This window comes from Macrotis lagotis, chromosome 2 (genome assembly GCF_037893015.1).
Source record: "Macrotis lagotis isolate mMagLag1 chromosome 2, bilby.v1.9.chrom.fasta, whole genome shotgun sequence".
Taxonomy (NCBI): domain Eukaryota; kingdom Metazoa; phylum Chordata; class Mammalia; order Peramelemorphia; family Peramelidae; genus Macrotis; species Macrotis lagotis.
This window is the reverse complement of record NC_133659.1, coordinates 36566585-36594385: the sequence shown is the minus strand read 5'-3', so window position 1 is coordinate 36594385 and position 27801 is coordinate 36566585. Positions and strand designations below refer to the sequence as shown.

At 36.8% G+C, this 27801-nt stretch overlaps 1 protein-coding gene and 1 long non-coding RNA gene across 2 annotated transcripts in view; one reads left to right on the top strand and one right to left on the bottom strand.

Moving 5' to 3' along the window:
• HFM1 (helicase for meiosis 1) overlaps positions 1-27801 on the bottom strand; it is a 155588-nt gene that overhangs the window by 111929 nt on the left and 15858 nt on the right. Inside the window, exons 2-5 of the mRNA XM_074221693.1 lie at positions 27549-27644; positions 22170-22282; positions 8440-8758; positions 5434-5699 (exon numbers count right to left, since the gene is read on the bottom strand). Coding sequence (XP_074077794.1) covers positions 5434-5699; positions 8440-8758; positions 22170-22282; positions 27549-27644 — 794 coding nt within the window. The remainder of the gene's footprint in view (positions 1-5433; positions 5700-8439; positions 8759-22169; positions 22283-27548; positions 27645-27801) is intronic.
• LOC141512617 (uncharacterized) lies at positions 1668-9476 on the top strand. Its single transcript, XR_012475543.1, has 2 exons — positions 1668-1738; positions 8998-9476. It is a non-coding gene; the product is annotated as an uncharacterized LOC141512617 (long non-coding RNA).

The window sequence follows — 27801 nt, the reverse complement described above, 5'->3', positions numbered from 1 at the left end:
TATAGAAGTCCAGTGGCTCTGACAACAAATGAAGTTTCTATTACAGAATAAATCAGTCTACACAGGTGTAAGTAACTAACAACAGGATCTTAATAAGAGAATTTGTTTCACCAAGGAAATACATCACAAAAAATTTTCTTGAAAATCATTCTCTTAACATTGTAACCTATCTTCTTAATGGAAGGAAAGGAAAAAACCCAAATTTTCTTTACTCTCATATAGGTAATGAAACAGTCTGTTAAAGTTAACTGTTAATCTAAATCCAAAGTCCCAATCTAATTTAGATGACTGGTGAGAAGAGATATATGCACCACTGACTTCCACCAGTTGTTCTCAGGACACCCGAAGCCTTCCTGCTACAATCTGTGTCCAAAGTCAGTTCTGACTTTGAGGACCTAGGGAGAGGTAGTAGCTTTAGTGAAAGGTACAGATGTGGAATGTGCAGGCAAGTGGGGCAGTAGAGTTTCCATTGTCAAGGTTATCATCCCAGGAATTCCTTTATTTCGGGCTCCAGCTGCTCAGAACCTTTTTTTAGACTGTTATCAAGAATATAACTGCAAAAAGAATACTAGGTTTTTTGCCTTTGGTGGATATTTAGCTAGATTTTAGGCATCAGCTATATATTATGTTTTATTAGTCAAATGAAAAGTGAATGGGATAATATTTTCAAAAATGGTGGAAATGGCCAATATAGGATTTGTTTTGCCAGATTATGCAGCTATGCATTGATGTCTTTATTTTTTGTTTCTTTTTTTCTTAATAGGAGTAGGAGGGGTGATAGACTGGAAAGGGCAGGTCAATTTTTCAAGATGCTTGCTAATAGAAAAAAATTTAAATGATAAAACAAAAAAAATTTCTTACCACTAGAACTGTACTGAGTGTGTACTAAGTAGTGGACTCTAGTCCTTAATGAACTAGTTATTCAAATGAATTCCAAAGCATAGGATAAATACAATGCTGTCTACATGGGCATTAAGTATGATAAATACAATTTTCAAGAAGGGTGCATCCTATTGCCCTAAAAGTTCCATATAAATTTGTTACATATTTACTTGAAGTTATGTTTTATTTTCTCTTCCATAATGAGATTTGCTTTCCAACCAAAGTGAAGAATTTGCTGACAATGAAAAGGGAAGAATCACTGCTGCCCGAAATTGCAGGCTGCCCCGGATTAGAGGTTTCCCTTTCCACATTCCCTACTGGAAAGGTTTCATTACTATCTACCTCTTTCATCACTCAACATTTCTAGAAACCAAGACCATCAACCATCTTGAATCCCAATATGATCAACTAAAAATTGAGGAAGATCCTTACTAAACTGTAGTACCCAGAATTTACTAAAATACTTCAGATGTTTGACCAGAGGAGAGGAAGTAAGATTATTATTATCTTCTTATTCCTGGAAGCTATACCCATTAGTATACCTTTCTTTCTTTCTTTTTTTTTTTTTGGAATGACAAATCACATTGTTGATTCATCCTGATCTTGCGGTTCCCTGAAATTCCCAGGTCTTTTTCAGACAAACTGCCATCTAACCATGCTTTTGAACAATTCGTGCTTGTGAAGCTATCAATGTTTTATGCTTAAGGATCACAGGAATCAAGAAGAATGAACAGCATTCTTTAGGTTGAAAGAATTTTGGAAGACTTTCCATTACACTGTTACACTCTGAGACAATGAAAGTTCTATTATTGATGTCAACTTGCCCAAGACTTGTCTCAATCCCTCTCAGCAAAAGGTAACAACCAGAACTACTTAATTGTTTTTTTCTCATTAGTCTCTCTCCTGACAACATCTATAGATTTACATCATCATCATGAAGCACAAAAAGTTACTTCCTTCTAGAAGAGTTAAATTTCTTGTTTCAGAAAGAGCTTCTTAGTTAAAATTAAATTCAAAGTATTTAGTGGTCCTTTCCTTCCTTCTCTTTATCATATTATGCAACTTGTCAATCTACTACCACATGTTAGGCTTCCCCTCTGCCTCAGCAGAGTATATGTCTTCTTTATTTTCTTTTAGAAGCACTTTATCCATTCTTCATTCTTGCTGATGACCTTGAAAATAGAGGTGCAGCCTCTAGATCTTTCACCTTTTCCATCAAAAAGATGAACTTAGTGCCTATAAAGCCATTACTTGTCACTGCCAATAAACAAACCTTACACAGTCTCAATTCACTTCCCCTCCAAAGGGCGGCTTGGTGGCGTAGTGGATAAAGCACTGGCCTTGGAGTCAGGAGTACCTGGGTTCAAATCCGGTCTCAGACACTTAATAATTACCTAGCTGTGTGGCCTTGGGCAAGCCACTTAACCCCATTTGCCTTGCAAAAAAACCTAAAAAACAAAAAACAAACAAACAAAAAAAACAATTCCCCTCCAAAACATTTCACTGTACAATTTCCCTTACCCTCCATACTTGCAATATCTTCAGTCCTCTGTTATTCTTGTTGGTAACTATCTTAGCTAACTATTCCTGTAAATGACCTTTCTGAAAAGTTTATTCACTACTCTGGGGTCAGTCACTTGGGGTTCCTTTTATTCTGATACAAAGCTGACTTGTTCAATTGCCTTTAACTGGAGATTAATCTACTTAAACAATTCAAAAACAACTGGGACCATACCCTCAAGGAGTTTACAGGTTAGTGAGGAAACGAGCAAGGCACACGGTAATTCTAATATGAGGTGGAGCATGGATAAGTACCATTAGAAAGTTACAAAGTCCTGTGAGAATCCAGAGGAGAGGCAACAAAGGAATCATGGAGGATGGGCATTTCATTATGATTGGTGGGGACAGGAGGGAAGCATTCCAGGTGAAGGACTAAGGAGTGAAGGGGAAAAAAAAGATGGAGAGAAAAGGGCATGTTTTTTCATATAACTATAAAGTGTCTTGATATTTTCATTGGAAAAATTGCCTATTCATATACCATGACCACTTATCAATTGAGGAATGACTCCTATTCTTATATATTTGACAAAGTTCTTTATATATTTGAAATACGAGATCTTTATCTGAGAATCTGTCTATAATACACACACACACACACACACACACACACACACACATACACAATTTCTTGCTTTTCTTCTGATCTTGCTTACATTTGTTTTAGTTGTACAAAACTGTACTAAATTATCCACTTTACACCTCACTTTGCCCTCTATTTTTTGTTTATTCATAAATTTCAGCGGACTGCTGCTAGACGTAACCATTCCGAGTTCAGAGTGCTCCAAGTTAGTCTGGGGTTCCTGCTACAGTTAGTCTTCAGGCTTCAGCCTGGGCTAGAGACTGGAACTAATACTTAGACTGCTCCTCAGATTGGTGCCACAGTGCTGCTGCCTGCTTCTGAGCTTGTGCCTCCTCTGGTACAAAGGCTAGGGCCCATGACCACTCCTCACCCTAGACCACCACCACCACTACCACCGCCACCACCCAGGTGCTGGTCCCCTCCTCAGCCTTCCCTGGATTTATGACTTATGACTGGGTAATGTGAGACAGAACTGGAGATAGCCCTTGTTATTTCACCATGCATAAGTTTAGCCCACTCTGGGATGGACCTGGAACCTTTTCTTACCCTATTATATACATTTACCCTAGGCTGGAGTGCTCTATGCAGCATGCTCCATGCCAGATTCTAATACCCAGGGTGTAGAAGTCTCCCATTTTGTCTCCCTATGTTGATCTGGCCACAAAAAAAGGATTCATTGTGATTTTTTTTTTCTTTCCTGGTTTTGACTTGGTCTGGTGCATTTTATAGATCTATTTGGAGGAATCTTGGGGGCAGGTCGATTTACTCACTCCTCTTGTCTTTTTGGCTTCATTTCTGTCCACACTCTTAAGTGTTGGCATCACTGGAGCCCATGAGTTCAATTTTAAATGATTACTATATCTATACATTCATTCCTAATAACTCTCCTATCTCTAGCCCCAATTCATCAACTCTATATTGGTCATTAAAAACTGAATTTCCTGCAGACATCTCAAGCTCAGTATTTTCAAAACAAAGCTCATCTTTCTCTCAAAAATCCACCCCTTTTGGGCTTTCCTGTCTCTCTCAAGGATATAGTCTCTCAGATTCAGAACTGTGATGTCATCCATGACTCCCCACTATCATTTATCCTATATATCTAATGAATTGAACAACTTTGCCATTTCTATTTTGACAAGAGCTCATGGGCCATGTCATTGATCCCTGCTTCAGCAAACTCCTGTGGCTCCCTATTATCTCTAGGATCAAATATAAATTCCTGTTTGGCGTTGATAGCTCTCTCCTCACAACCTAGCGACATCCCATCCTCCCAGTCTTTTCACCCATTACTCCCTTCATGCACACTCTTCATTTATAGCAGCCTCTTCACTGTTCCTTGTTCATGTACTTCTGTCTTTGTGCTGGTTGTCTCCCATTATCAACTATGCCTGCTTGAATCCATGCTTTCCTTCAAGTCTCAGCTCAAATGCTTGCTTTTGACCCTTCTAGTCCCCTAGCTGCTATATTACCGACCTTTCAGTTATCCATTATCTATGCTTTGTACAAACATGACCACAAATATGATGTGCATTTTGCTTTCCCTGAAAGAATGTACATATATTTGTACCTAAAAGTCATGGTCCTCTTTGGGAATGAAGGACAAACAACAGATAGATATTCACAAGTACATGAACTGATGAACATGTCCATTAAGTTGCTTGTGACAACAATTGTTCCTTGAGGGCAGAAACTACTTTTTCTTTGGTCTTCTGTCCCCAGCATCTAGCGCAGTGTCTGGCATATGGACAGATGGTGCTTCATAAATGTGTGCTGACTTACTAATTGTGGGGAGGCGGCCTTGGGTCCAGCAGAAAACAACAAGTTTGACCTGCCAGAAAGGCAGCAGCAGAATCCTGGCTTAGTACAATACTGAAGTACAAAGAGGCTCTCCTCACTGATGGGGGAAGGGAGGCAGCATGCCAATTCACTTGGCACTGAAATATGTGCCTAGGTTCACCATATTCTAGAGAATCATGCACACAGATGACCCCTCATCCATGTAACCAGAAATATATGTCTAGGGCATACTACCTCCACTTCAGAGTTATTTAAAAATGTTAAAAAAACTATAATTTCATAAATTTTAATTGCTATTTTATTCTAAAAAGGATACGGATTTCTGTAATAGACTTCAAGGAACAAAAATCTTTTTCTGCTGTCCCTAAAAAAAGAAAAAACTCCACAGATTTATATAAGCAGAAGGGAATTTTTCTATATAATAGATTCAAAGATCATATAAATTCTTTCAAAGGATTAGTTTAATTATATTACTGAGATGAAATAAAATAGAAAAATATAGAAAAATGTGCCACTATAGTGGCAACCTAACAACTATTAAATTTATCTGTATTTCTCTCTATATTATTAAACTTAAATTTCTCAAAACAACGACAAAATAATTTAAAAATTACCTTGAATTCCAAGAGAATCCAGAGCATTTGTGAAATTTTGTGCTTTGAAAATGCCTTCTCCGATGTCAGAAGCAAAGAGAGCATCCTTGGTAGTAAAAAGGTTCACATCTGAATATAGTGGTTTCTGCTTACTAACACTATTTTTCCATAATTCCCCTTTGTTTATCTTAGTTTTGAGATTTTCCTTTGGGTCAATATGAAAATCCAAGGCAGTACCATCATTGCAAACTTCATTACTATATGAACAGTTAGATGTTTTAAATAATCTAAAGAAAAACAAAAGATATTTTCATATATATGTATACATATATAATTTGTCATTAGGAATTACATAAATGGAAAGTTATTCGAACAAATAAGTTAATCTTTCTTCAAATATAACAGAGAAAGTCTCCAATGAATATAATGTCCCATTGCCTTCATGAATACTCATTTGGGTCAACTTCAAGTCACTGAAATTATTTGCAAATGACAGAAGAAGAAACCATTAGAAATATTCATAATATAGACTTTTTTTAACCTAAGCAGTTTTACTTATCTGAAAAAAATTCAGTTAAATTACAAGGATAATCACTATATGATGTTATTATTCTTGTTACTGAATGAAAAACTGTTTATGTCAACAACTACCTCCTATCCACTCTGGGATCATCTCACAATTAATGCAACATTCCTTAGACAATCAAATTAGGATTACACATGTAGAAATTGGAAAAGCAAAAACAATGTTCCAAAAACAATAATAATGATGATAACAATAGCAATCATAATCTTAGACATGTATTATGTATAATGGACATAGACACAGTAAAGAGTGCTGGACCTGGGTTCAAATGTGACTTTGAAAATCCAAATCTACCTTTTTCTTGCTGAGTGACCCAGGGCAAATGACCTAACTTTGATCTGCCTTAGTTTTCCTCATCTGGCAAATGTGGATAATAACAGCAACTACCTCCCAGGGCTGGTGTGAGGTTAAAATGACGAATATTTAAATCACTTTACAAACTTTAAGCACTGAATAAGTGCTAGTTGTTATGATTGTTATTAGGTATGCTTAGAAGTTCACAAAATGCTTTACAGGCAATAGTTTATTGAATTCTTACTACAACCTTAGTAGGAAAGAATCCCCATTCAAGAGATGAAGAAACATGGTCAGGAGCACTAAGTAATTTGCCTCTGGCTACAAAGTTAAGTCAAATTCCATCTGCTATTATGTGCTCTCTCAACTTGGTATGAGAAGTGCCTTTCCCATGGATCTAGTAACCAAGAAATGATCAGCTTTTATATTGTTATTTTATGTTCAAGATATCATAGGGAAACCCATCAAAGTACTATGTTAACCAAACCACAAATTGGTAAATATGGCCCTATAATCATGACAACACTTACCTACTTGATAAAAATCATAAAGACACAAACATTAAGCAGATTGTTTATGTAAATATGAATATACATTTATCCAGATATACACATACATACCCATAAAATGCATTACTGGCTGGCTAAACTAACATATAAAAAAAATAAACTTGTTCTGTGGAGACACAGCCCTCCAAGAGTGAGAGTTTCTACAGCAGAATTTCTTTGTGGTTAGAAAATCCAAAAGTTCATCATGGAGTCTTTGAAATTATCATAGAATCCTGTTTAAAACATTGGTGTTGGATGAGGCTAATACCAATTCCATGGGTTTTCCATGTTTGCCAAGTCAATATACCTCAAATATGTAAAAGCAAAGTAAATGTTGGAACTGTAAATTCTGATTGTTAATGTATGAATTTTTTTTTTGTTTTGGATTTTAGCAAATAAAAGAACTCTCCACCTTTGTAAACCATATTAAAACAACCAGAGATGAACTCTTTAGGTGAACTTAAGTTCTTTTAAAGCATTTGCCAGTTTTGTAGAAGATGTATTGTGTAAAGTCCAAAAAAAGGATTTCCTTACTGAGAGAAGAGTCTTTAAATGCTTCTATTTGTATGTGATATACTAATTGCATTGAGCCTCCATAGTAAATTCCTCAGAAATTCAAATAGATAGCTATAGTCAATCACATCTAAAACCCAAAATGGATAAAAACCACAAATTGCCTAGATTGCAATGTCAACTAGATAGGCATCCTGTTGAATTTATATAGGCTTTTAAACTGCTGCAAAGAAACAATTGGCAGGGCCCTTAGTTGAAGAGATCAGTCTGAAGTGCATTTGAAAAACAGCAATGCTATCAATGACTTTCCTAAAGCACTCAATAATACAAAAACTAATCTTCACATTAACATCCTCTGGCAGGGCCCCGTGGGAACTTTGTAGGCTTTAGAGAAGAAATAATAATGGCACAGTAATGCTCAGATGAGGGCAGTGCTGGCCCAATAGTTCTGAGGTTCCTAATGGCCAGAGATGCCACAGAGGGTCCTAAGAACTAGTACTCTCTACTACAGAGATGGAAGGGAATCTAACCACAAGAGGCAGAAAGCAGAGAACTTGGAGGGAGAACAAGGAGAGCAAGAAGCAAACCTTGGGCCTGGGACAAAATCCCAGCATCGGAATTGCAGCCAGAGAGAGGAGTAAATGTAAGAAAATGCTGAGCAGAATCAAAAATTCAGTACACAAGCACAGAGTCAAGGGGAAAAAAAATGGATTTTTCCACAAGAACTACATGAATACCTAGCAGAAATGAAGCAAGATATTAAAAATGAAAGAAAAATTTGAGGAAAAAATTGAAAGGAGAATTAAGTAGCTTAGAGAGAAAGTAGTCAGGAAAACCTGAGTTCAAATCCTGCCTTTGATTGTTTTAGTTAATTATTTAGTTAAAAATTTCTTAACAACAGTGAGAAAGAGAAATCAATAGATTACTCTATTCCTGAGGCATAAATTGATCTTCAAATGAACAATATCCACATGATTAAAAATAATTCTTGACTAGATTATGCTACATCACCACAATGTGGGAAAATCATGTAAAAGAAGCATGATTTTAAGATTATACTCGATACTTGTCTAAAGCAACACACACCTTTTTCGGAATGTTGAAGGAATAATCTTATTTTTATCCTCTTCTGAAGAGTCAAGGAATTTTCCATTGCCTAAAACAATATTTTCAGTTGGTTCTATAGCCCCAATGGGATTCTGGCACTGATGTGCAGAACCATAACTAAGTTTGGCAGTACCAACTGGCAAATAGTCCTTATCTGTTATTCCTAAGTTTAGCTTCATTTCTCTGCTTTTGTTGGAGTAAGAATCAAACTGGAAATCATGTGTTGGTGGCATATAGTTTATAGTTTCATTAGATGTCTTCAAATGGGAAGTATACATTTCCTTATTTGTTGTCTGTTCTGCAAAAAAAAAAAAGAAATGTTACTATTAATTTTACTATATTTTCTCTAAAAAACTATTTTTTTCAAATTAGGTAAAGGAAATTTTAATGAGAAACATTTTAAAATAGTTAAATAATTATATAGGAGGAATAAAATAAGTATCAGAAAAATAAAAGGTTTATGGTACCTATTATTGTGATTATCATATTTGAATAAGGATGACATTACTAATCATAACACTTCTGGTATCCTTTCAGCTACTAAAGTTGTCCCAAGTTTCAATGAGTCTACAGAAGAGGAATTTTTATCCCAATACTTTTATTCAATTACAAAAAAGCAGTTATTCTTCTCCCTGGAAAACTGTTCATAAAATATCAACTAGAAAAGAATAATAACAGAACAGCTGCTTGTCAAAGACCTAATTCCATCTAAATTTCATCAAAAAATTTGGGAAAGACATCAAAGCAACAGCAATAAAGACTGACAACAATAATTACTATATATTAGAACAGAATAGCTATTACACTGGACATTAATATCAGGTCTACATGTGCCTCTTGAGGAAGTGGATATAGTACAGAAAGAAACAAAAATGGGAAAATCAACTGCACTAGAACAAGCAGAATCAAAGAAAGTCTGCACTAGAGGCAACAAAATTTGAAGGGCCTTCCTTGGTGAAATCAAATTTCAAGTTATAAGAAGAAAAGGAAGATAATAAAGGATGTTAACAAAGAAAGCCCCAGATGTTAGCCATCATTATTACCCTTGACTCTCAACAGACAATTGAGAAACAATTAATAACTACTAACTCATATGCCTTCTTTCCAATTTAAGTCAAATTTTTGTGAAAATAATATAGATAGGGGTGCCACTGCACAGTAGATAAGCACTGGCCCTGGAGTCAGGAGGACCTGAGTTTAAATCCAGTCTCAGACATTTAATAATTACCTAGCTGTGTGGCCTTGGGCAAGCCACTTAACCCCATTTGTCTTGCAAAAAACCTAAAAAAAATAATATAGATATGCATCAAGAGAGATCTTAAAGCAGGTATCATAACCAAACATACAGACTTTTCTTTTGGAGGCAATTGTGAGGTTAAATGACTTGCCCGGGGTCATACAGCTATTAAGTTCCAAGACAGGATTTGAACTCAGGTCCTCCTGACTTCTAAGTGGGGGGGAGGTATTCTATTCACTGCACCACCTAACTGCCCCCATATAGGTTTTTCAAAAGAGACTACCTAATAGACCATATCTTTACAATCACATGTTTTAACAAAATGTTTAAGAAATGTATGGTGTAGCTATGTAGCCTAGTGGATAAGGCACTGGGCCTGGGGTCAAGAAGACCTGAATTCAAAACTGGCCTCAATTTACTACCTGTGTGACCCTGGGCAGGCCATTTAATCCTGTTTAATCTTAAGATTACTTATCAGTAAAATGTGCTAGAGAAGGAAATGGCAAACCATTTCAGTATCTGTGCCAAGAAAACCCTCAAAAGGGTCACTAAGAATTAGACATGACTGAAAAATGACTAAACAACAACAACAAAAAGAAATGGTCAAGGCTTACTGTCTATTGACTATAAAAAAGAATTTGTCCAGATAGGGCAAAACACTCTTTATATGTCAAAATTAAATAAGATCTCTGAAAGAAAAAATAGCAATAACCTTGTTCAATGGTATTATCTTATTTATTATTATTAGTCAAGAAGTAAAAAAGGAGATTTGTGCTAGAAGTATTTTCCAATTTCTTTTTTTTAATTTTTTTATTCTCATTTCATACAAATTTTTTTTACATTAATAAAATATACTTGTTTACAAGTAAACAAAATACCCCTCCCTCCATGAATATAGATAGACTTGCTTGGGCGAAAAAGTAAAGGGGAGAGAAAAAAATTAAAATAAAAAAATAATATTAATAATTGTAGGTATGGCCAGGTGGCGCAATGGATGAAGCACCAGCCCTGGAGCCACGAGCACCCGAGTCCATATCCAGCCTCGTAAACCCAACAATCACCCAGCTGTGTGACATGCAAGCCACCTGATCCCCACTGCCCTGCAAAAACCAAAAAGAAGAAAGAAAAAAAAAAAAGACCCAAAATAAAATAAAATAGTAATAATAGTAGGGGTGGCTGGGTGGCAGACAGAGCATTGGCCCTTGAGCCAGGAGCACCTGGGTCTGAATCCAGCCTCAAACACCCAAAGATCATTCTGCTATGTGGCTCCAGGCAGGCCACCCAGCCCCACTTGCCCTGCACCCTCCCCCAAATAATAATAACAAAAAACATGCTTCAGTCTTTGTTCCAACACCATCAACTCTGTCGTGAGTGGATCACATTCTTTATGATAAGTCCATCACAAAAGTTACTTCCATATCTTTCCACCGTTGCCATTGCTGATCGCAACTCCCTCCTTTCGTATTTCTCCACTACCACGTACTATATTTTCTCTCTCCTTTCACTCTGACTCTCCTGTAGGGTAGCTGAGTGGCGCAGCAGACAGATCCCTGGTCCTGGGGCCAAGAGGCCCTGGGCCCACACACCACCCCTTAGGCCCAGAATCCACCTAGCCCCATGGTCCTGGACAGGCCTTCCAATCCCAGGGCCCTTGCAAGAAGTAAAAAAGAAAATGTGTTATATCTGACCACTCTCCCCCCCAATGGTCCATCCTCTCCTCCTTTATTCACATCCCCACCCCTTCCCCCTGCTCCCCCCCATTCTTACTCCAGGTGTCTATACCCCATTGAGTATATTTGCTGTTTCCTCTCCTAGCCATCTCTGATGAGAGCAAAGGTTCCCTCATTTCCCCTTGCCTCCCCCCTTCCATATCATTGCAATAGCTCATTGTAATAAAAAAAAATCTTATTATATGAAATATCTTGGCCTATTCCCCCTCTCCTTTTTCTTTCTCCCATTAAATTTCCCTTTTTTTCCTATTGACTCCATTTTTACACCATATTTTATCTTCAAATTCAGCTTTCTCCTGTGCTTCAACTATAAAAGCTCCCTCTACCTACCTGCTCTATTAACTGAGATGGTTCATATGAATATTATCCATATCATTTTTCTATACATGCAGTTCATCCTCATTAAGTCCCTCATATTTCCCCCCTCTCCCCATTCTCCATGCTTCACCTGAGTCCTGTATCTGAAGATCAAACCTTCTGTTCAGCTCTGGCTGTTCCAGCCGGAACATCTGAAATTCCCCTGGTTCATTGAAAGTCCATCTTTTTCCCTGGAAGAGGACATTTAGCCTTGCTGGGTAGTTCATTCTTGGCTGCATTCTAAGCCCTTTTGCCTTCTGGTATATTGTATTCCAAGCCCTACGAGCTTCCAATGTAGCTGCTGCTAAGTCCTGTGTGATCCTGACGGCAGCTCCACGATATTTGAACTATGTCCTTCTGGCTGCTTGTAATATTTTCTCTTTGAGTTGGGAGTTCTGGAACTTGGCTATAATATTCCTAGGGGTTGGTTTTTTTGGGATCTCTTTCTCTGGGGGGGTCGGTGGATTCTCTCCATTTCTATTTTGCCCTCTGCTTCTAGAATATCCAGGCAATTTTCCTGTAGTAATACTTTGAAAATGATGTCAAGGCTCTTTTCCTGATCATGACTTTCAGGTATTCCAATAATTTTCAAATTATCTTTCCTAAGTCTGTTTTCCATATCAGTTGTTTTTTCAATGAGATATTTCACATTTTCTTCTAATTTTTCATTTTTTTGGTTTTGAAGTATTGATTCCTGATTTCTGGTAAATTCATCAATCTCCCTGAATTCTATTCTTTGTCTGAAGGATTTATTCTCCTCAGAGTTTTCTTATCTCTTTTTCCATCTGGCCAATTTTGCTTTTTAAAGCATTCTTCTCCTCAATAACTTTTTGAACTGTTTTATCCATTTGACCTAAGCTGGTTTTTAGCATGCTATTTTCTTCAGCATTTTTTTGGATTTCCTTGACTAAGCTGACTTCATTTTCATGTTTTTCCTGCATCTCTCTCCTTTCTTTTACCAGTTTTTCTTCCAACTCCCTCATTTGATTTTCAAAGTCTTTTTTGAGCTCTATCATAGCCTGAGCCCAATTTCTGTTTTTCTTGGAGTCTTTAGATGCAGGAGCTTGTGCTTCCTCATCTTCAGACTGAGTATTTTGATCCTTCTTGGGCTCATTTGCAAAATATTTCCCAATGGTCTTCCTCTTATTTCTTTGCTTGTTCATTTTCCCAGCCTAAACCTGTTTTTTTGGGGTGCTTCCTGAGCTTTTGGGACACTCCCACAAGGGTCTCAGTGTGTGAGGCTCTGTCCTCCCTCCTGGTCTGTGAATGAACATAAGCGCCCCCCTCTGCCACGGGGCCGAGGTGGGGGGGCCCTGTTGTTCTATGGGGGGGCCTAGACTGGGATCAGGATCTGAATGTGGTCAGAGCCCCAGAGTCCTGTTCTAGGGGCAGATGACAGAGCTCCGCAGTCTCTCTCTCTCTCTCTTCACTCCCCTCCCTCAGCTCAATGGGCTCATGCCCTGGGGGCTCCTGCTGGAGCCTGCTTCTGTTTCCGAAAGACCAAGCTGCTGGCTGTGTGCCCTGAGGGCTGGGCTCCACGTGCTGGCTCTGGCAGAGGTCCCCCGCTGTTCCCCCCACTTTGTGCCGGTGCTCCCCGGGGTGCAGCTCAGGAGACTCCCCCACTGCTGTGAGCTGCGGCTCCCAGCGCCCTGGGGCTGCCTCCGGGAGGCTGAAGTTCTTTGGCTCTGCCGGGCCACCCCTCTGGCGGGCCACCCCTCCAACCCCGGGGAGCAGAGCCTTTCTGCTCTTTTCCAGGTTACCTTGAGTAGGAGAACTACCTCACTAGGTCCCTTTGTGGGTTCTGTCTCTCGAAAGTTTAGTTAGAGTCCTTAGTTTATGAGTTTTTATCAGAGAGCGCCTAAGACTCGATCCCTTCAAGTCTCCATCTTGGCTCTGCCTACTATTTTCCAATTTCATGAGAGAACCAGAACAAAATCCCAAAGGAAGGATTCTCTAGGGATGGGAAGGGCATCCAGATGTTCCTGTTTGTGGATAGCATCTGACAATTACATCAAGCTCTGCCACGCTGTAGAGTCTCCTATATTAGATCAATAAATTTGGCTTAACTATCTAATCAGGAAAAACTGAGTGGATGAATATTTAATATCCAGGCTAAAATCTGTAATTGGATAAACAACCAATAGAACTCTATCACCAATTTAAATATGTAACCATATTTATAAATGTGTATGCATACATGTGAGTATGTATATAAATAGATGTGTGTATTTACATAGAGATGCAGGAATACCTTGTTTCATTGCACTTCATTTTATTGTGCTTCACAGATACTATATTTTTTATAAACTGAAGGTCTGTGGCAAAACTGTGTTTCCAAAAGCAGTTGTTTCCATCATGTTACTGTGTCGCATTTTGATAATTCTTTTTTTTGGTTGCCATTATATCTGTTATGATATTCTGTTATCAGTTATCTTTCATATTATCATTATTGTAAATAGTTTGGGGTGTCACAAACTACATCTCTATAAGAATAATAAATGTTGTTCTGACTGCTCCATCAACCAGTCTTTCTCTCCTATTCCCTGAGATGCAACAATATGGAAATTAGTTCAATTAATAACCTTATTATGACCTCTAAGTATTCAAGTGAAAAATAAGTCTATCAATGTGGCAAAGTTCATTGTTGCCTCATTTTAATAAATTGCCCAAACCACCCCCAATCTTCAGCAACTAGCACCCTGATCTATCAGCAACCATCAAGATGGAGGCAAGACTCTTCACCAGCAAAAAGTTTACTCACTGAAAGCTCACATAATGATCAGAATTTTTAAAGTAATGAAGTATTTTTTTTTTAGTTTTTTGCAAGGCAATGGGGTTAAATGATCTGCTGAAGGTCATACAGCTAGGTAATCATTAAGTGTCTAAGGCCACATATGAACTCCTGACTCTTGGGCCAGTGCTCTAGCCACTGAGTCACCTAGCTGCCCCAATGAAGTATTTTTTAGTTAGGTTTGTACATTCATAAAAATGCACAACTGTATATATTGTATTTAATAGACTACAATATAATACAAGCATAACTTTAATGTGAAAAAATTCTAAATAAAATATTAGCTAAAAGATTTCCACAGTGTATTTCAAAGATTATATATTATGACTAAGTAGGATTTATGCCAGGAATGTAGGGTTAATTTAACATAAGGAAAAACTATTAATGTAATTGATTATATCAATAATAAAATTTTTTAAAATGATATGATTATATCAATAGATACAGAAAAGGCTTTGATAAAGTACAACACTGATTTCTATTAAAACCATTGAAAGTATAGGTATAAAAGGATTTTTCCTTAAACTGATTAATATTTACCTAAAACCATTATCAAACATTGTAATGGGCATAAACTAGAAGATTTCCCAGGAAGCTGGGATATCCACTATCACCAAATGGTTTTATTATGGATATTATACTTCTACCTGTAAGTTCCTCAAATATCACTGTAAGTCTAAATGACAGAAATTATTTCTTTAGGAAAATCGCATTTAATGTTTTAATGGGAAAGTATGTCCCTGATGGAGAACTGGTACCTGAGAAAGGGGATATTTCCTGATGGATGGGGACATGACACAAAAGTTCTGATTGCATAAATTGATTAGCTCATATTGTTATGAGGAAGAACCATCCCATTATGCTAGTCTATAATTTTTTTTTAAAAGGTCAGGGATGGGTAGGAGAGAAAACTAACTGTTGCACTGAATAGAGTCTGGACCTAGAATGACTTCAGAATGAACACAAACACCATCTATTATAATTAACTGGCTAATTACATATCATACACCTATACGGTTAATACAAATTCCGAGAAAGTATATCTATGAATCAAAAAAGGCAATATGATACCACATAATACTTTTTAAAAACTTAACATCAAAGTTTTTATCTTAAAATACAGAATTATCTATATGAAATGATCCAAAGATCAACAAAGTCAAAACTGCATATATATATATATATATATATATATATATATATATATATATAAATAAAAAAACATGTTGTACATGAATAGCATACATGTGAGTATGTATGTATCCACACATATTTATGTAACAAAACTACAGCAACTGAACATAAAGGGAAATTTGACAGGGGGAGGGACATTATGGGGCCAAGGGGTTAAGTGATTTGCCCAAGGTCACAGAGCTAGTAAGTGTCAAGTGTCAGAGGCTGGATTTGAACTCAAGTCCTCCTGACTTCAGGGGCTGTGATCTATCCACTGTACAACCTAGCTGCCCCAGGAACTCATCATAATGAATTGGAAAGGGACATGCACAAAAGCTTGTTTTGTTTATTTTTAAAATTCATTTTATCCTATGCTATGAGTTTTTGCTATAACAAGTCTGAAAGCCAAAGGGCAACTTCTTCAATCATTCTTCATGGTGATTTTGAAAAGAATATTTGAATAAATTATGGGGGAAAGAAAAAAGAAAGATTCACCTTCTCCCTGACCCTTGCCATCTCCCCCCCTTTCTTGTTTGCCCCCTTTCTCATTCAAGTCCAGAACTCTGCATCGGCCACACTGCTTTGCACAAGCTACTGAACTCCTGGGGCCTGTTTTCCTCACCTATACCATGAAGGACTGGACTAAGTTGATCTGTAAGTTCCTTTGAACAATTATACATTTTATGACAGTAGGAATTGCCATAAATTTCCATGCACTTCCTGGCATTTGAGATCAAATTGTTCATTTTTCTTCAGGGCAAATTTGAGGCAAGGACCAATTTCCTACAAACTAGCTAGTTAAAGTATGCTCATGTGTATGTTGCCTACCACGAGTGCAATAATAAAAAGGATCTAACTGCCGGTGAAAATATTTCTATCTGATAACTGTAAATTGAAGTTTGTCTGTTCTGTAATGGGAGAAACATGCATGGAATAGTTGTTTTCCTTTAAAAAAAAGTTGCATTAATGTAAATTTCTACAAATTAAGTTTCATTTTCCCCTGAATTTCATTGTCAAATTAAAGATTTACCTGATTTGAAAAAAAAAATTATCCCCCAACACAATAAAATCACACATAAGATAATGAAACTTTTAAAAATCACAATAAAGGCATAAATCACATTTAAATTTCAAAAAGAGTTGAGTAGTACTCAAAACAATAAAAAATTTGAACACAAAATAGGATTTACCAATATGGTCCTAAATGACTGAACAACTATATTGATAATGATTCAAAATAAAGCAGTAAAACAGAAAAGAGGAAAAGAAAGTCTTTTCCTGCAGTCCAAAAAGGATGAAAGTTTCCTAGGTATGAGGGAAGCTATGAATATTTCATTCAGGCAGCAATGGTTTTTAAAGTATTTTGTTTTTAGTCCTTTGCTTCTATGGTTATGAGCAAACAATACTACTGTCAAGACATGCTTCTGTGTTATATTCCACTGAAACTCAGCAGGAAAGAGAAAGGGGATATTTCCTGATGGATGGGAGCATGACACAAAAGTTCTGATTGCATAAATTGATTAGCTCCTATTGTTATGAGGAAGAACCATCCCATTATGCTAGCCTATAATTTTTTTTTAAAGGTCAGGGATGGGTGGGAGAGGAAACTAACTGTTGCACTGAATGAATAGAGTCTGGACTTAGAGTCCTGGAATCAAATCTGCTCTCAAACACTTGCTAGCTATGAGACCCTGGTCAAGTCATTTATCCCTGTTTGCCTCAGTTTTCTGTAAAATGAGTTGGAAAAGGACATGGCAAACCACTACTGTATCTCTACCAAGAAAACTCTCACTAGCAGTCTCAGGGTGAGAATTTGGAGACTGCAAGCATTTCCCAGCACTTAGAGGTGGCCAAGGTTTTTGACATCTGCAATCTTATTTGACCCTCACACCGTCCTTGTAATGAACAGTATTTTCCAGATGAGGAAACTGAACTGGAGATAAAGAATCAAGGACTACATGGCTAGTAAGTATTTGGGATAACATCTGAACTTGGGTCTTCTGGACTCCACACCATAGAGAGAAAGATGATTTTCCTAGATAGCCACAACGTCTTGGAGAAAGGAGGAGTCCAGAAGGTAGCCATCCATCAAGAGAAGAAGGAATTCTGGGCAGAGCCCCCCCCCTCCTAGAGAGAGAAGGGGGTGCCACATGAAGCCACTAGAGGGGAGCCAAAGACCCAGATGTAGCCTCTGAAATCAGCCCGGAGTTATTCATACACAACACTTCTGATGGGAATGGGGGCTATCTCATAGGCAACCCTGATTCTCTTTTTCCATCCAGGGGACTCTAAGCCTCCAGGGAGGTGGAAATGGATGACAACATCAGGAGTTGAATGATTTCCTGATGAAAAGTCCAAGCCCTCAGATTAAATACAATCAGACTGGATATCAGGAAGGGAACTCTGGAGAAAATGAGTCTCACTGGACAGTCGAAAAGTTACTTCTCTAGCAGTCACAACTGTGCTTCTCTTCCAAAAGGGGTCCAAATCATAAGACTGCACCATAAGTCTAGGGACTAAATATAAGGACTTGGAGGAAAAAGAGATATTAATTGTTTCAGAATCATTCAGAGTACCTTAGGTGGTTTGTGCATTTTTTGTGGGGTGAAATATATGTTACTTTTACCTGATATGTTGATATGTACACTATTACCTCAGAGGAGCTAAGGATCCTTTTACCCACAAGCTATATATTCTGAGATTTCCCAGACAGGTAGGAAGAAGGCAAAAACAAGCCAAAAACTGAGTGATATTTGAGGACCACTCCCAAGACCGAATTTGGTCTGTGTAAGCCCAGCATCTGGGGTAGTGAGTCATACATTAAGAAAACACATATTTACCTAAATTAAATATACTCCAAATTCATTCATGGTATGTTCCCATTTAAAAGGGAAAAGATAAAATAAGTAAAATGTACAGTGAAGTAGATTAAATGTTGTTTAAGGCCATAAATATAGGAATCTCTGCCTGTTTTGGGAGCTGTAGTACTGAATTTCTGTAGTTGAGGAGATGGCTACTAAAATAAAGGGTGCTCTTGAAGGTTAAGTATACTGTATTATTGTTTATTAAAGACAGAATGTTTAAGAAATATTTACCATTTGATCTTGTAGTTCTAGTGTCTTAAGAAATATAGCTACTGAAGGCAGTTAGGTGAATTCAGAAACCTGAATCCAAATCTGATTTACTGTGTGACCTTGGGTAAGTCATTTAACCCCATTGCCTTGCAAACAAAACAAAAAAAATATAACCACTGATGAGATGTTTCATATCCTTCTCTGCAGGGGACTTCTAGTAAGATGTAATTCTGCCCATTTAATTTCTTGTCAAAATGATTTTGTAAAAAATCATGGAAATGTTTAAGTTTTTATTAATCAAATAGGAAACCTGAAATAATAAAATATACTCCTTTATCTCAAAAATTTCACATTTTTTACACCACAAACACAAAGTTTAACTTGGATAGAATCAATAACAGAAAAGAGATTTAACTGTGTCACACCAGGAACATATTTGAATAGGAGTTATTACCTGGATAACACATGCCAAAAACCATAAAGTCAAGATTATTCAGAATCTGCTAACTCTCATCAGGACAGGATCAGAAACTGAGCTAGAAGGGACACTGAAGGTCATTGCAGTCAACATTTACAGGGAGGATGCAGAGAACAGGAGAAGAGAATTGACTCACCCCAAGACATGCAGGTATTGTGAGATCAAAACAACTGTTCAAGAGTTCAACTTCAGTTGAACAAATAGTTACTAAATGTTTGTTCTGTACTCAAATTTCTCAAACGATGAGAGAAATAACAATATGAATGAGTACTTCCCTACACTGAAGAAAGATAACCAGGGTATATTACTTGTTAAGAAAAATGAGTTGGCTTCCCATAATTGACAAGGTTTAATAACCTAGTTTACTTCCCTGACACAGCCTGGACTGATTAGTTGGTGTATATTGCAATATATCTTTAAAAAACATAAATGTTTAATAATTTAAATGCCTTCATAATCATACATAATCAATTATATACTTAAAAATTACTCAGAAGCTAAACTCTTAAGCCTGAAGACACTCTTGATAAAGTACAATTTCATCTAACCTAAACTCTTTCTTTAATTAAGGACCAAGGAAAAAGATCAACAGTAACTCCAGAGAAAAGACAGTGAAAACAGGGATCTTTTGCTGAAAACTATAATGTAATGGATTTCTCTTCTGCTGAAGTAAAATCCATTAGACTAAACATAAATTGAATCTTTTTATTTTGCTCACACTCTTGCAGAGACATGCATTCTCACTATACCGTATTGCAGACATAAAAGTAAAAGGCACAGGAAATTGGACTGACTCTGGACTGGCATATTCTGGAACTGGCCTTTTAAAATAAATCCCAGACATGGTTTTTGTGATTTATTTCCTCCTGAAAATTGAGAACAGAATAATCCAAACATACTCAATTTGAGGTCCCATCTCCTCCATTTTGGTTAACCAAAAAAATTTTATGTAGTTTCTTAACTTGTGATAATGTTTGCTGTTATTAATCATGTTAATCCTATAGCTCTGTAATAGACAGAGCCATAATGCCTTGTAATAAAGTAAGCCAGATTCTTATTATGGTCTTATCCTTTAAAATGTTCTTCACTTTGGGAGACCCTAAAAGCATCCACAGATATAGCATATAGTTGTGAAAATTCAACTTCAATGTTTCACAAAATCATAAAATGTTTGAGATGGCAATAATTTTAGTCTAACCTTTTCATTTTAAAAATGAGCCAATGAGACACAGAGAGGTTGAGCAATTTGTCCAAAACAGTACAAGATAGCCACCAAGGTGCAAGTCTAACTTGGAGTAGGCCTAGTCAGTGAGCTCTTTATTACACTGCTTTTTCACAGATTTCATCAATTCTCTACAGATAAATCAAAGTATCTATGATATCATCAATGGGCATGTCCCCTCTAACATTGGGAAATAGCAGTTTATTCTATGCAGACATGTTTTATCATAAAGAAAACACTGGAGTCCATTCAGTGTTCTTGGAGGTCTTCTAATTTTAGTGATTTTGAAAAATCTGCTACATTTTATAGTTTGGAGATCATTTGTTTTTATCAAATGGCACACTTCTAATTAATGATAAATGGAAAAATAGGATTTAGTTTGTAGAAATTCAGTGCCAAGCTCTAGGCATTCTCACTGCCTTAAGTCTGCGCTATTCTTCCCTCTTCATCTCTCCCTCCTGGCTTCCGTCAAGTTCCAAGTAAAATTTCATCTTCTACAGGAAGCCTTCTCCAATTCCCCTTCATTCTAGTACTTTTCCTCTAATGATTCCCCATTTACCCTGAATATAGTTTGCACACAGTTATTTGCAGGTTGTTTCCCCTTTAGATTGGGGCAGGCCTATCATTTGCCTTTCTTTGTGACCTCAGGGCCCAGCATGAAGTAGATGCTTCAGACACTTGTTGATTCACTGATGACATATAATAGAAGAGACAGTCCTCACTTTTAGTTATCAGACATAGGGATGTGCCCTTAAGACATTCTTCTAGTTAGATCCTTAATATTATTTTTGTTGTACACAGGAACACATGACACCTTGTCAGTTTGAGGAAATTGGTCCTAAGCTCAAACTCAGTAAAAAGAACAAGAAGATAATTTCGAATAGTTCTGTTTGCTACAAGGAAATTTTTAATGGTAATGGGAGGTTGGACTGAATGGGTGAATTCTGCCTTCAGAACCTCTTTCAGCTCTAATAGTCTATGATTTCAAATCTTGTGGCATAATTTTGCTCTTTAAACGATTATAGAATTATATAATTTTTGTAACGTTTTAGAAGCTGATGTTTAATATTAATCCTTGGTCAAGAATATATCCACCAATTTTAACACTTATCCTAGGAGGAAATTTAACTCACTTAACAATTCACCTCATAATGCAATTTCCAGGATCATATTGTGGTGAAAATTGAGTATGCTCTGCAACCTCTCAATGTACATACTTGCCCCTAAGGCTAAAGGAAATCATACTAATGGCTAATGGAAGAATAAAGGTTTTTTTTTTTCTTTCCATGACACACTGCCTAAAGAATTGTTTTGTTGTGGCAGATTTAAAACATTAGTGGAAAAGTCTTTCAAGGATCAATATTAAAAAAAAATAAAAAATTATCGGCCAAACATTATATTTGTAAAGTTATTCATAGAACATATAAATATATATTAAATATAATTTGACAGTATATTAAACAATTTTTTTTACTTTTTATTTTACCTTATCCAAAGCATGTTGTATGAACCTTTGCATAATAGAGCTCTTTGGTTTTAATGCAAAACACTGGACATTTTATTTTAATAAAATTCACTTTTTTTTCCCAAACATGACAGCTTTTTCTTTGGATAGGTGGAAGATTTATAGATTTATTAAAATTTTACCTAATGGTTTAAATCTTTCTAATTCTTCTTGTAACACTTGAGTATCTGGAATTTCAGAAATCAATGGAGCAGGTGGAAGAAACCAACAGGATGACTTTTTATCATCAGTATATCTAGAAAAAATTCAAAATAAAACATTATACCACTTATAATAATTGTTATAAATATATAATATATAATATAATAACTTCACAAAGTATAAAACAAGAAATATTATTTATTAAATGTAAATAGTTTACTTTTTATTCATGAGAATAACATTACGAAATCACTTTTCCTCTTTACATTGATCTCTCTCTCCCCATCCTGGCTACATCTTAACAAGTAATCATATAACTGTACGATAATATAATGTACTCTGGGTGCATATGTGTGCACATGTCACACATGCTTTCTTTCAAGCAACATTATCCTTTCAGCCATCCAGGTTCATAATTTTATAACTATCTTTATCTCTTCAATCTCCCTGAACACTGCCTCCCCATGTCTAAACAGCTGCTAATTCTGGTCATTTCTATTTCCCCACCATCTCCCATATATGTGTTATTCTCTCTCCATTCATATAGCCACAATCCCAAGTCAAGCTCTTATCATCTCTCAGATAGACAATAGAATCCTTACTGGCCAACCCCTATTCTCTTTCCTTTTCAATCTACACTCCAAGACCTATCAAAGTGCATGCCTGCCTATGTCATACTTTTGCTCCCAGGTGCCTTTAGGACCAATTATAATGTCTCTCTTAGGTCTTTAAACCCCTTAATAATCTGATTTCAGTCAACTTGTCCAGACTTATTACATATTAACCCTCTTCATGTCTTCCACTTTTCAAAAAACTAGCCTATCTTCTCTATCTTACATATGACATTTCATCTCCCATATTCACACGCAAGAGAAAAGTGACTGATTTATTCAACCCAACCCCATTCAGTCAGACCATGAACTTCTCCCAACATCATCCCCTGTGACCAGCATCAGCTGGTGGCATTATCTGCATGGAGAGTAAAGACAGATGGACACAAGTAAACCATGAGCAAGGAGAATGCTCTTAAATATTATATGAATGGGAAAAAGGGGCTTCCAGCACCTGGAGCTGCAAGTAATTCCTTTGCTCCATGGTCTCCCTCAATCTGAGCCCAGGAACTGTGGGAGAGTGGGCCATAGACTTTAAGGGTTATAATAACTGTTCTCGCTGTACTGCTTGGTAAAAGCCAATCTAAGTGTTTGTTTCATACACTAAAACAAGAGCTTCTTTAACAGTGACTATTTCACATTTTATCTTTGAATCTCCATAGTGAAGTACAATGCCTTGCACATTATACAACCATAAAAATGCTCTTCAACTGAATAAAAATAGAATAAAAGCTCACATTTATAAAATGATTTAAGGTTAACAAAGTTCTTTCCTCAAAATAATTCTGTGATATTTACAATGTGGATATTATTCCTTTTAATAGAAAAGGAAACTGGGAATCTGAAAATTTAAGTAATTTTTTCACAATCACAAAGTGAGTGAATGTCTCAGATGAAAACTAAACCCAGGATTTGAACTCCAAGGCAAATGTACAATTCATTGTGCCATTTTGCTTGTTTAAAATTGGGAGGAAGAAATGATTGCATTATAAGACATTCTGATGGGTAACAAAAGGAAAAATTAATGATAGTGCAACATTCCTTTGAATTTTGAGAAGAGCAGATTCTGAAGAATACAGAGAAAGCATAGATAGATTCCTATAGCCTTAAACCCTACATGGGAAATCAATCCAAGAAGAACGAGATTCTCTAAATACAAAAGTCTAAAGAGATAAAAATAAACAATTACAAAGAGAAAAAAAGGACTGTATAGACTACTGTGATTGTATAAGAAACAATGAAAAATTCAAATTTTAAAAGACAGATATAGAACTTATAGAACTTGGAGTCATGGGTAGTTGACAGAATGAATACAAAATAAGGGCACAGTTCTTTAAAAATTTCAAGAATTCTAAAGTTGAGAATGAGCTAAGACTTATAAATATTAAAGATCACAAAGTGGGCTTTTTATGCTATTTTTGGAGCAAGGGCGGGAGGTGGAATTTGTTTACAGTGATTGAAACTTTGGTAATAGATGATAGAAAATCTAATTTGTTGAGAAGAAAGACTGAGCCTGAAATATGGGAAGGAAAAGTAGGCAAGAGCTGTGAAATGATATGAAAACAAAGGGTCAGTTAGGTGGTGCAGTGCATAGAGCACTGGCCCTGGAGTCAGGAGGACCTGAGTTCAAATGTGACCTCAGATACTTAATAATATATGACTTTGGGCAAGTCACTTAACCCCATTGCCTTGCAAGAAAAAATTTTTTTTAGGTTTTTTGAAAAGCAATGGGGTTAAGTGGCTTGCCCAAGGCCACAAAGCTAGGTAATTAAGTGCCTGAGGCCAGATTTGAACTCAGGTACTCCTGACTCCAGTCACTGGTGCTCTATCTACTTCACCACCTAGCTGCCCCCCCCAATTTTTTTTAATAAATTTTTTAAAAAGACAACTAATTCTGTCCTCCATGAATGAGTCAGTCAATAAGAATGAACTCAGATCTAATAAAAGACCCCAAGATAGAGCTACATCTTTGATTCGATTCTCATCAACATGGTTATTAATGACTTCAGCAAAGACGCAGATGGAAGGTCAGTCAGCATTTATGGTGCTTACTGTATGCCCCACAAGCTCCGTGCTAAGCACTGGGAATACAAAGAGGCCAAGGATAGCCATCACCCCCAAGAGCTCCCAAGGAGCAAGGAGCAAATAAATATGTACCAATGAGCTGGATACAGGATAAACATGGATTGATTAAAAGAAGAAGGGCACTAGAATTTGGGGGGGGGGGATAGAGGGGTCAAAAAGTCTTCCTATTTGACAAAGACTTCAATCAACAAAGCTAAGAGGAGAGAGATTGAGGGGAGAGGCCTTGAGGCCATGTTGGACAAGGATCCATCAGAACAGGGCTGTCAAACTCAAATGGAGGATCTGTATGGACTTAGAAAAGTTCAAATAAACAGTATTACTGTATTGCCTTTTGATTTATTTTGTTAAACATTTTCCAATTAAACTTTCATCCACTTTGGGTCACACTCAAGAGGTCTGTTTAGCTGCCTGCAGTCCCAGCCTTGAGTTTGATACCTCTGTGTTAGAGAGTATACAAATGGCAAATTATAAAGCCTACAAATTCTTCAAGAGAAAAGAAGACATGGGGGGACCTGGCAGTTATCTTCAAATATTTAAAGGGGTACCTTATGGAAAGCAGATTTAGATATATTCTGTTTAGGCACAGAAATAAGTAGGAGTAACAAGATGACATTTTAAAGAAATATTTCAGAATAATTTTAGTATATTTTTTAAACAATTAGAGCAGTTCCAAAGTCAATGTTTTGCTTCAAAAGAGCTTAAGTTCCCTCTCACTGAAGATCTTCAATTGGAAATTGGATGACAACCTGTCAGTGATGGTACAGACTAGATTAGATGACCTTTAATGTCCCTTTCAACTCTAAGATTCTATAATTTCCAGTAAGACTTAAAGCCAAGAACTGCCTTATACTTACACAATCATTTAGAATAGTGCTTTGTACATAACACGTAACTTTTTTCCTCAAATCTACTCCCTTGTCAACTAAGCCCTTGGCTTCCCAACTTATGCCATTCTCTTAGATAGTGGCTCCAAATAGCTAAAATCTATAATCAGCAAGTTCTTCCTTTAAAATACTTGAATGTTTCTCCTTTCTCCTCTATCCTCAACTCAGAATTTTATTATTTCATACTGGGACTACTGGAAGTTTCCTAACTGATCTGCTTGCTCCCCAGTCTCTTTTTCAGTCTAATACTTCTCACACCCAGAATTCAGATACATTTCCAGGATATACTTTTCATTATATTACTCCCCTGCTCAAAAGTCATCTTTAGCATAAAGAAATCCAATCTTCTTTATTGTTTTCATGTCCCAAAGTACCTATCCTTGGGGCGGCTAGGTGGTGCAGTGGATAGAGCACTGGCCCTGGAGTCAGGAGTACCACAGTTCAAATGTGGACTCAGGCACTTAATAATTACCTAGTTGTGTGGCCTTGGGCAAGTCACTTAACCCCATTGCCTTGCAAAAACCTAAAAAAACCCAAACAAACCAACCAAAGTACCTTTCCAATCTTATCATTTACTTCTACCATTCATTAACATTGAAGTATCAAGTATATCTTGCACAGCTTCATTTGGCTTATGTTCTTCCTCTAATTAGAAATGCTAAATTTCTTCCACTCTCCCTATCTTAATCCTTCTATTCTGTAGGACCATACAAATTCCCTATACCTTTCTTTTTTCATGCCAGTCTGACAATTTCTTTCTCTGAATTCCTACATCATTTATTATCTATAGTATTCTATTGGCAGTTCTAATAATATCCTTTTCATTGCTTATCTTTTCATATGTAAACACTTTGTCTCTCCAACTAGAGGATAAGCTCCTTGAGGGCACTTATATTTATAATTTGCCAGTGCTCTATCCACTATACCACCTAGCTGCCCCCTACAGTTTTGAATGGATGACTAAAAAAAGCAGTGTGTTCACTGTCTTCAGTAAAACTGATTATAATAAAAGAATGTAGACAAGATTGCTTGTCACTAAGTAAATCCATGGCCAGAGCAACTCTGTGGTGCAGTTGGAATCAGGAGGACAGGAGTCTGAATCCAGCCTCAGGCACTTGACTCTAATTAGCTGTGTGACCTTGGAAAAGGCATTTAATCCTGTTTGCCTTGTATCTAGGGCCATCCCCAGTAGTCCTGATCCATATCTTCCCACTGAACCCAGATGACTCTGGAGGAAAAAGGGAGGCTAGGCACTTGGCACAGTGCCCTCTCACTCCAATTCAATTCATGTGCTTGTTGTGGCATCACCTCCCTGATGACCCGGTCTTCTTTGAGAATGAAAGTCAAACAAAAGGATGAGGATCATCATTATGTCCTTGAAAATACAGATAGAGCAGGATGTTTTAGACCACCTATTCTCCAATTTTCATTTCCACTTTCTTGACTCCTTTATCTCAGCTCCTATTCCTTGCTTTTACATGAGGCTTACTCATTATCATTTCTTTCATCTGCTTACACCATCTCTCCTGAATCCAGGACCTAGTATTACTCCTGGAGGTGAATTCTTTCAGGCATTCTCCTGACCCAAAAAAGATAGAAAAACTAGACTACAGATAAGTGAGTAATGGAAGCATTATCTGTTTTTAGGCTGAATCAGTTAAAAATGCAAACATCTAATCAAATCTCCATTTTGTAATTTGCACATTTACCAAATATTTGATTATTTACAAAAGCCAGCAACATTCTAAAACAACTTTCTGCTTCTATGTGGCATACTTACTCTTCAGTTTGATCCGGTCTTACAAAAAACAAACTATTCAATGAAAAGGGGCAATCATCTGAGTTAAATCCTGTTGAAAACGAGCTGGTCCTCAGTCTATTAAAAAGAAATCAAAATTAGTTTATATCGTTTGAAAAAGTTTCAGAAAAAACATTTCCAAGGTATAATATGAGAGTCAGTAAGGTGAAATTGATAAAGGTCCAGCCTTGGAATCAGGAAACAGGTTCAAGACAAGGTTCTGAGAGTCACAGTA